The sequence below is a fragment of the Coregonus clupeaformis genome, chromosome 2, assembly GCF_020615455.1.
Source record: "Coregonus clupeaformis isolate EN_2021a chromosome 2, ASM2061545v1, whole genome shotgun sequence".
Classification (NCBI taxonomy): domain Eukaryota; kingdom Metazoa; phylum Chordata; class Actinopteri; order Salmoniformes; family Salmonidae; genus Coregonus; species Coregonus clupeaformis.
In genome coordinates this window covers 9,598,373-9,609,451 of record NC_059193.1, presented here as the reverse complement: position 1 = coordinate 9,609,451, position 11,079 = coordinate 9,598,373, and the positions used below count along the sequence as shown (strand labels likewise).

The 11,079-nt window shown below is 42.0% G+C and overlaps 1 protein-coding gene across 1 annotated transcript in view; it reads left to right on the top strand.

The window, feature by feature from the left end:
- Positions 1 to 9,931: 9,931 nt before the first annotated feature.
- Positions 9,932 to 11,079, top strand: part of fat1b (FAT atypical cadherin 1b) — a 71,900-nt gene continuing 70,752 nt past the window's right edge. The window contains 1 exon segment of the mRNA XM_045225471.1: positions 9,932 to 11,079. Within this exon segment, the coding sequence (XP_045081406.1) occupies positions 9,932 to 11,079 (1,148 nt within the window).

Genomic DNA, 11,079 nt, shown 5'->3' with positions numbered 1-11,079 from the left:
GCAATGAGTCATCAAGCCACGGAGCTGGAGGGGAGGACCGAGCCGGCCGGGAGGGTAGGGGACATAGAGAGTCAAAGGATGCAGAAAGGGAGGAGAGGAGGGTTGAGGAGGCAGAATCAGGAGATTGGAGGGAGAAGGATTGAGCAGAGGGAAGAGATGATAGGATGGAAGAGGAGAGAGTAGCGGGAGAGAAAGAGCGACGGTTGCGACGGCGCATTACCATCTGAGTAGGGGCAGAGTGAGTAGTGTTGGAGGAGAGCGAGAGAGAAAAGGATACAAAGTAGTGGTCGGAGATATTACAGTGAGATTAGTAGAAGAACAGCATCTAGTAAAGATGAGGTCAAGCGTATTGCCTGCCTTGTGAGTAGGGGGGGACGGTGAGAGGGTGAGGTCAAAAGAGGAGAGGAGGGGAAAGAAGGAGGCAGAGAGAAATGAGTCAAAGGTAGACGTAGGGAGGTTGAAGTCCCCCAGAACTGTGAGGGGTGAGCCATCCTCAGGAAAGGAACTTATCAAGGCGTCAAGCTCATTGATGAACTCTCCAAGGGAACCTGGAGGGCGATAAATGACAATGTGGTTGTGATGTGGTTGGATGCTGCCTTCTTCTTCTTCTTCTTCGTTTAAATTTAGCCAGAGTATTGTCCCCTGTATGTTAATCTATGGGCTCATGGGGTAAATATAGTATTTCTGTAAAGGGATATTCATGTTTGAAGCTTCACACAGAAGCGTAAGTTTATGTAGAATGTGGATGCTACATTTCTCTGATCGGAGTTTGTCATCGATAGAACTCTACAGTACTCCATACACTCACTAGTCCCATTCAAAAACAAAGTTACAACATGTGGACAAAGTGAAGGGGTCTGAATACTTTCCGAATGCACTTTATGTGGCATCGATATGAGTCAGAAACAGTTTTTCTAGTGTCAAAATTGACTACAAAGTGTAAATAGGATAATTTTGGTCATAAAGTCAGTCTCGTCTAAAACAGAGTTTGGAACATCCGTGCATCACACCGGGTAAATGAAGGTTGGGTTTGGATTTGACAATGTCCATTTGCCCACTAACATGGCGTGAACAGCTGTGGTGATTGCGCTCTATCCAATAGCATAGACTGTAGTCACCAACTGGTCCATCTCCAAGGCATTCCTAGTCCATCACCAAACATTTCTGTAAAAACCCGTTTTGCACTGTTGGCGGGAGGTGCACTTGATTCAGTAGTCCTAGTGCCAGGAAGGCAAAGTGTTCCCATTTTGAACCATTTAATATGTCTGAAGGTAGAACTCCGCCTACCCGGCAGGCCCAGAGAGCAAATACAGATAGCTCAGATCACCACGTCTGCACAGTTTCCTCAAGCCATTGACTGTAAAAAGAAGCCTTGAACGCACAGCAATGTTGATACTGTGAGATTTCAAAACTTATAAAACCATGAATAGAGCAACTCAACGAATACAGCAAAGAGCTGGTGTTTTTATGAGCAAGTTCATGTTTAAGTTGTTATTCAGCAGTGTCAACACTTTGTTCAATACTTTTATAAGCCATAAAATGCACGTTCTCCCAACTTCCACTCACGCTACAACCAGCATTGCAGCTGCAATGAATGATAATAGCAAAAGTGTTCCCATAAGATTGCCTTGTTATTATTAGTGGCTTGTCTTTTTTAGGAATATTTCACTTTCTCTGGTCATAGGAGTAACATGAATTGGAAGACTGTGTCCCGTTTTCTCAGTGGAGGGAGGGAGAGAGGCGGCCTCACCTCCCCTCAAACTGACCATCAGATGCAGACCATCAGTCCAGTAAAACAAAAAAGAAGCAGATTATTATGCTCACTTAGCTGTGCCTCACAAGCAATACAACAAATGATATATTACCAGTGTGATCATACACCTACATTTTCTAAATATAATTTCAAAATGTTCTGAGAAGAACAACATTGGCAGGGCAATTCAAGCATAGCCAATATGCAGTGATAATGTATTGGGCCTATAGTCTACTGCACAAACCTCATTGCTACATAACTGTTTTTGATTGGTTAATGTTGCATAGGCTTAAATTGTGTTGAAAAAAAATCTGAGCGGTAGATCTCATCTTGCGTTTTGACTCAGAAATTGATCTGGACTCAGAAAAGGTTGGTGACCACTGACATAGACAGTAATACAGACCTGCCCAGCAGCTCCAACTTTGTTTGCATAAGACAAAACGTTGCAAAAAAAAAATCTTGAGAAATACTGCACCAAACACCTTAGATGTAAAATTGCGCAACTAAAACGTCCTCGGCAAGAACTTTAAAATTATTTACAGATTTCTTGAGTTATCATAGATTCATTCTGAGGATTTGGTCAGGAAACACTTCTAAGACTGAAATCTCGTTTTTTCTAATGAGCAACAGAAAAACACACATGCCAATCGGTGGCTCTTTAACCTCTCACACTCACATGTTGTTATTAAAGCGGTCACAGCAATGCATAAAACATTTGGCCATGTGCTATTGCAGAATAGAAAACTCTGTTTCCAATTATTTGTGTTATGGTTCTTTCTCATACTCAAGCCTAAAAACCTGCATCAATTAGATGGCTCTCAGCACTTGGCTGCGACAGACAGAACTGATCTCCACAGTAGAGTGTTTTATTCATCAGACTTTACAGAACTACTATTTTCTCATAGAAGTCTTTGGAAGTTCACTTCACTCAGCAAGAACCCTCGCCACCTTGTTCCATATTTACCTCTGGGAGTCTAACTCTAATGTGAGTTTGCAGTGTACTTGATGGAGGGTGTGTCTGTCACTCCAGGCCATGCAGTTACTACGCTGTATAGTCGTGGTCAAAAGTTTTGAGAATGACACAAATACTAATTTTCACAAAGTCTGCTGCCTCAGTTTTGATGATGGCAATTTGCATATACTCCAGAATGTCATGAAGATTTGCCATGAAAATTAACTTAATCCCCCAAAAAACTTTTCCACTGCATTTCAGCCCCAGCTGCCATCATGTCAGTGATTCTCTCATTAACACAGGTGAGAGTGTTGACGAGGACAAGGTGATTGAGTTAGAATAACAGACTGGAAGCTTTAAAAGGAGTGTGGTGATTGAAATCATTGTTCTTCCTCTGTTAACCATGGTTACCTGCAAGGAAACACGTGCCGTCATCATTGCTTTGCACAAAAAGGGCTTCACAGGCAAGGATATTGCTGCTAGTAAGATTGCACCTAAATCAACCATTTATCGGATCATCAAGAACTTCAAGGAGAGAGGTTCAATTGTTGTGAAGAAGGCGTCAGGGCGCCCAAGAAAGTCCAGCAAGCGCCAGGACCGTCTCCTAAAGTTGATTCAGCTGCGGGATCAGGGCACCACCAGTGCAGAGCTTGCTCAGGAATGGCAGCAGGCAGATGTGAGTGCATCTGCACGCACAGTGAGGCGAAGACTTTTGGAGGATGGCCTGGTGTCAAGAAGGGCAGCAAAGAAGCCACTGATCTCCAGAAAAAACATCAGGGACAGACTGATATTCTGCAAAAGGTACAAGGATTGGACTGCTGAGGACTGTGGTAAAGTCATTTTCTCTGATGAATCCCCTTTCCGATTGTTTGGGGCATCCGGAAAACACCTTGTCCGGAGAAGACAAGGTGAGCGCTACCATCAGTCCTGTGTCATGCCAACAGTAAAGCATCCTGAGACCATTCATGTGCTTCTCAGCCAAGGGAGTGGGCTCACTCACAATTTTGCCTAAGAACACAGCCATGAATAAAGAATGGTACCAACACATCCTCCGAGAGCAACTTCTCCCAACCATCCAAGAACAGTTTGGTGATGACCAATGCCTTTTCCAGCATGATGGAGCACCTTGCCATAAGGCAAAAGTGATAACTAAGTGGCTCGGGGAACAAAACATCGACATTTTGGTTCCATGGCCAGGAAACTCCCCAGACCTTAATCCCATTTGGAACTTGTGGTCGATCCTCAAGAGGCGGGTGGACAAACAAAACCACACAAAAACTCCAAGCATTGATTATGCAAGAATGGGCTGCCATCAGTCAGGATGTGGCCCAGAAGTTAATTGACAGCATGCCAGGGCGGATTGCAGAGGTCTTGAAAAAGAAGGGTCAACACTGCAAATATTGACTCTTTGCATAAACTTAATGTAATTGTCAATGAAAGCTTTTGACACTTATGGAATGCTTGTAATTATACTTCAGTATACTATAGTAACATCTGACAAAAATATCTCATAACACTGAAGCAGCGAACTTTGTGAAGACTAATACTTGTGTCATTCTCAAAACTTTTGACCACGACTGTACAACCCATCTGCTCCTCATTGTTCATTCCATCAGATGAAGACTACATGAGGAGGAGAAGTTACTGTAGATCTGTCATGAACACACAGTCTTAGGGACCTCACTGCAGGACATTTGTCATTGTGTACACTCAGATAAATGATGATGTACTATCCCTAAAAATGTCCCTGTGGTTAGTTCTCCCACGTCCTCACAGTCCTGACATGCTGACAGTGACAGGTCTCTCTCTCTCTCTCTCTCTCTCTCTCTCTCTCTCTCTCTCTCTCTCTCTCTCTCTCTCTCTCTCTCTCTCTCTCTCTCTCTCTGTCTCTCACTCACCTTTATCTCTGTGAATCTCCAGTGATGAAGAGAGAGAATGCTAATTGTCTGTCCAAGCCCCACCTGAGACTAATTTGTCTACTGACACTGTTTCCTGTATGTTTTGACACAATGTGTATTTTCTCATCAGAAGATCAGTTAATAATTTCCTTACCATACTGTAATACCTTGAGCTAAAACTTAACAGTGTTTGGTGGGTCACTGATGAGTCTGCATCATCAACATGTGCACCAAGCACACGTTTTACGAGATAAAAAAAGTAACGCTCGCTGGTACTAATCTAAATCACAGTCAACAGTCAGTCAACAGCACTTGGGAGTCAAGGGGTTTTAATGCACTTCAAATAATTGGATAAAGTAGTTTAACCTTTAAAAAATATATCAATCATGTAATCATGTTGCCAGTCTCTGTCCATCTCTACAGGCCTCTCATTTTCTCTTGAAGCATGCTAAAATTGCCAAGAGAAAATGCTGTCAAGTACTATGGAATAGTGGTAATTGTATCAAAGTACATAATAAATCATTTCTATGGTAATGTTTAGATATCATTTAGCCCTCAGAATTTTTATCTGAAACAATTAACCCTAGTTGAAGCATGTGCATACATTGAATGGGTAAAGTAAGGATAAGATGTCATGCAAAGAAAATATAATAACCACAGAACGATTAGCGTGTATAAGAATGTATTCTTTAAATGAATCCAGTATTTCAGTTTCTAAAGTCCTATCTCAAGATAACAACCTAAGCTTTTCTCATACTGTATCATGTCGAATCAGTTATCCTTAACAGAAATAACATGTTTTCTTTCTGTTCTCATTGGAGCATATTGCTGAACACTTCTCAACATTTGATGAGAGTAACCATACAAATCCACGGCCAATGAGATAAAATGTCAAACAAATTTATTCTCCCAGGCGACTCACAGAGTTAACACTGAAGAACACTGGAACATGTTCTGATCTATATTCTGATCTACTGGCCTCTCTTTAATCCAGGGATAGAGCCCTGGGATAGAGCCCTGTAAACAGCTAGGAGAGATGTCCAGCTGGCCTTTACCGGCCCAAAGCTAGTTAGACTAAGACCCTTTAGCCAGCTCAGAAGATGATTTGCGGCTTAGGTTAATTACAAACAGGACTAAGAAGTGTCTTATTAAAACAATGTCACATGGCATTAGGAGAAAATAGAATTAGATGGTCCCAGGGGGAAGTCCTAATCTTATTTTGGATTCCAGTATACGAAGTTAAATCCCACACACAAGTCTGTCACGAGCCATTTACGTTCAGTTAAAGAGGTACATTTGTTCCCTCCTTTCAACGTTTTGTCATGACAGACGTGAGATTCTCTGTGAGAGGGAGGGCATTAAAAGTCAAAGACAGCATTAGCGCCACTCGGAAGATATCTGTGGTTGTCAGTGCATCCAGGGAGAAAGGGAGGACATCTGCTGTCATTCCATGGCTATAAGCCTCATGTTGTGAAGAAGTAGGGTGGTGACTACAGTAGTGGCTGCATAAAGATGGCCTCGCTATAGAAGTTGGCAGCTCAGATACCCCACAGTTCCCAGGGGATTTGGAGAGCACTAAAGCTCAATGGAGCTGAAGATGGGAAGTCATCAAACCAGGCCTCATGCCAGCCCGTCAGCCCACTCAGGACAGTGTCACAGAGGGGAAGCGGCAGCAATCTGAACATGATCGTCTGACTGCCTGGAGGGAGCAGCATAATGGACTGTGACTCCAGCGCCCAGGGTTTCTGAGATTGATGTAGGCATATAAAAGTTTGAAATACTTTTGAGAGATACTTTTTCATAATAACAGTATCTTGAAGACCACTTAGCCTTAGAACAATTAGCGTCAATGTGCTTTCATTATGCTTTCATTAAGTTCATTATGCTTCAATGTTTTTATTTTATTTTATTCAGTAATGTGGAAATGATTCTGAAGTCTACATAAATATACTGTTTTTGTATTTATTATGGATCCCCATTAGTCTTCCTGGGGTCCAGCAACATTAAGGCAGTTAAATACAACTGTAAGTGATGTTGTTATTGTTCTCTTAGCCAGGCTTCTTTAACTACAACTTAGTGATTTGCAAAACGTTCCAAAATGATGGGGTAATGTGTATCGGCCAGCACTGAGATGCAGAGAGGTTGCAGGCACAGGTGAAGCAGCAATATTGATGTTACTCATATTGATGTTACACAGGAAACAGAAACCGCTTGTTTACTACTTGATGTACTGTGGCTGGTTGACAACATGCTCAGTAAGGTTCTCTTAACTATATATCTTTGTCTGTCATGACTACAACACACAGCATATTGAAACAACAGGCTGGTATATTTCTTCATCATACCCATTAGCTGAGAGGCAGGAAATGAAATGACCAGCCTGATGGACCAAGCTGGTCCTGTGGGCCCCTGCCTGGACAGCATTCTCTACCACCTCTCTCTCCACCTTCCCTCTTTGATGGGTGTCTTAGCAATAATAGATGCAACATTCTTTCAGATTACAGACCCAGGATACTCAATGAGACACCTAGAGGGGCAACGCCACTACAACATACTGTACTGTACTACAACATACTGTACTGTACTACAACATACTGTACTACCACATACTGTATAAATCTGCCAACTTACTTCCAAAATAGCTTTTTCCAGGGGATCACACAGCCCAAGACATGACACAGCCTAACATAGTAGTACACGTTTAACCACATTCTATTAGTCACTGTCCAAAATTACAACAAATTATATCTGACAGTCAGGTGTCATCATTAACCTTCCTTAGACGTGGGCCAATTAGACACAAATGGCATCTGTTGATGAAGAACAGTTCAATCTGAGACCAAACCCTGTGAGGATATAGTAGGCTAAGTCCTCTATGGTGTACTCTACAGTCCTCACCAAGATCCTCATTGGCAAATGTCTTGAGGTTGGAGGAGATAGACAGCATGCATTCACTATTCTATTGCTCTTATATACAGCATCAGCTATGGCTGTGGTCTCTCTGGGTCAGAGTAAGTACTGTAGGCTATCAATGTATGTATGTATACAGTACAGTCCACTTCACTGAATAGGTGATGAGATGATGAAAGTCTGTGATTGATGTTGTTTTTCTTTAAGGGGCAGAAATATAAATGGGAATATTGTATCAGTGTGGCTCTACATCGCTGATACAAAAATGGACTTAATGAAAGTGTCTATCAGACAGCCCCTCCATTATACCCACTGAGTGGCTCTGCTCTGTCATTGCCTATGGGCCCTGGTCAAAAGTAGTGCACTAAGTAGGGAATAGGGTGCCATTCGGGACGCGGACATTGTCTGAGGCTGCACTAAAATTATATGCACATTTCTTGGTCGAACAATTGCTGTATTGACAGATCATATAAATTATGTTTTTTAGATAATAGTGTAATTTACACAAATATCTGTCAAACTTTCACAGGCTCTAGTGTCTCTACTAGATAATCTGTAGAAATCTTGTCCATGGAATTATAATTCTCTTGCCCAATTTGCTGGATTCAGTTGACCCAATTCATGGACAATCAATTGTTCTTCCTCTTCTTCAATCTTTGATGGAAAATATTTCATTCTCTCAGCTTTAACCCCTATTGATCTGTGCTCAAAATCAATCCCTTTAGTCCCATAAAGATTTAGGTGTACGAAGAGCTGTGAACCATAAAGAGGATGCTTCTAACCTTTTCCTACAATATTTTACCTGAAAACACCTATAATAATGTACTTCTGAGTCCCAAATGGCACCTTATTCCCTATACTGTATAGTGTAGGGGAATAGGAACTCTGGTGAAAAGTAGTGCACTATATAGGGAATAGGGTGCCATTTGGAACGTAGGCTCTGGTGAAAAGTAGTGCACTATATAGGGAATAGGGTGCCATTTGGAACACACCCTACCTCTCTCATACAGTAAATCCCCACCACAGGGAAATTATTTATAGGATGAAATGCAGTTTCTTTCTTTCTCTTGGTTTTATGACTGAGAACAGAAGTGAATAATACTTGGGTTTAGTTGAATTGCTCAGGAAATTACTGGGTGCAGACCATTCAGTTCAGGCAGCTTAAGTATTGTAACTCTGAGCCCAGATAGAGACTTTACCTGATACTGAACAGAAACATCTAAATGCAATTATTCTATTCTATTCTATTCATTATACCTGAAACAAGATTTTACTTTTTCTGAAAATCTTAAAATGAAAAACAGTTAATTGTGGTAAATATCTTATTTTTGTGCATATTTTTTTATGCAAAAACACAATATGGGTGTCTGTTGGTCGCCTTGACACCGATAAAATACAAAGGAAGGGAAAGTCGAACCTGACTGCCGTCTGTAAATACCAAATAGCTTGAGTTTGCTCGATAACAATTACCAGTGCAAGCTCATAGGTGGGTGGCAGGCAATATTTCATTTTCAAAAGTGCTTGTATTGCCAACTCCATCCATTGTCTGGCATTCTTATTACCCTCACTGGTGTCAGAATTTTTTCAGCCAGGAACGAGCGCTCGAGCTTGATTACATCACTTCTTGCAGTGCGCGCGTACTGTATCCACACTGTGCTGCTGCTCTCGAGCGCCTCATTCGGAGTGAGGAGCAAACAGTTGGGCTGTAATCTCTGACTCACAAACGACTTCGAAATACAATCGTCCTTTGGATATTAAAGGATAAAACATGACTTCAAATGAATTCCCTTTGCAGTATCCCAGTTCAAATTCGTCTTGTTTTGGGAGTGGACTGACAGAGGTCAAGGAATGTTCGCAACTAATTGAGTAGCAGAAAGTTGTGAGAAGGTGAGTTTCCATGTAGGGCTGTCTGTAGGCTAATTACCCTGCAATCGTTTACAGAGTATTTATGTTAATTTGCATATTCTGTTCTGTTATAAATTAAGGCTTTAGGCTACCCAACATGCATTTGCTTAAAAATCTTACTTGAGAAGTGGATTAATTGAATAAGTCTATTGACAATCATTTACAGTAGGCTACTTGTATTATCCCTCTCAAGTGTAGCTTGTAACAGGACAATTATAGTTGACTTGTTTTATATAGTTGACTTGTTTTATGCCTGTTAGAGTGCCTGCGTGTGTGTGTGTGTGCTCTTTCATCCTACATTTGGACATTTTTGTCATTTAGCAGACGGATCTTATCCAGAGCGACTTACAGTGGGCCGTGGGATTTATTTAAGATACTCTTGAAATGTTTAATTGGATTTTGGGATTTGGTTTAAATTGGCTGCATACCTAAGCATAGTAGTTCTCAAAACATACATCCAACTGCAATTTATTCACACTTCAGTCTTTGATTATTTAATTTTTTTTAGGAGCTATGCTGATGTACGGTGCCAACATGGGAAAGCTCTTCACAGCAATTGTTATTATGCAGATCTTATGGAGTTGCTCAGGAATACCTGGACAGCAGACATCACCATTTCAATTTACACAAACACTATACAATACCACTATATATGAAAACTCAGCTGCCAAAAGCTATGTAGAATGCCCCATTAAAATGGGAATATACATCACAGACCCATCCTGGGACATTCAATACAAAATAGAATCTGGAGATGGAGAGGCTTTATTCAAGGCTGAAGAGTATGTACTGGGAGACTTCAGTTTCCTGCGAATTAGGACCAAAGGAGGCAGCTCTGCTATACTCAACAGGGAAGTGAAGGAGCACTACTCACTGAGAGTCAAAGCACTAAAATGGAGCACCAACGCTGTCGCTCAAACAAGAGTTCAAGTGCGAGTTCTGGACACCAACGATCTCCGGCCTCTTTTCTCACCAACCTCCTACTCAGTCTCCGTGCCTGAAAACGCTGCCATCAGAACCAGCATCGTGAGAGTTACCGCCACCGATGCCGACATCGGCACAAATGGAGAGTACTATTTCAGCTTGGAAGGAGAACACACCGATATGTTTGCCATTCATCCCACCAGTGGGGTGATTACTCTGATGGCCAGGCTGGATTATGCTGACCGGAGGCTGTTTGAGATGGATGTCTTGGCGGTAGATCGGGGAATGAAACTCTATGGGAGCAGTGGCTTCAGCAGCACAGCCATGCTGACGGTCAGGGTACTGCAGGCCAATGAGCACGCTCCCATCCTCACAGCTGTTCCCTTAGCTCCATCAGACACAGACACGGACCCTACGTACGCTCTAGTAACCGTGGAAGACAATGATCAAGGGCCTAATGGTGAGATAGCATCACTGAGTATAGTAGCTGGGGACCCACTCCAGCAGTTTAGGGCAGTGAGAACCAGCCCTGGTGGAAAAGAATACAGGGTCAAAGCCATTAAGGATGTGGACTGGGATAGTTGTCACTTTGGATGCAATCTTACACTACAGGCCAAGGATAAAGGTAGCCCACCACAGTTCTCCTCAGCTGAAGTCATTAGAGTGAGATCCCCACGTGTTGATGTAAGGGCTCCTACATTTGAAAAAAGCATTTACAGAGTCAACCTGACAGAATT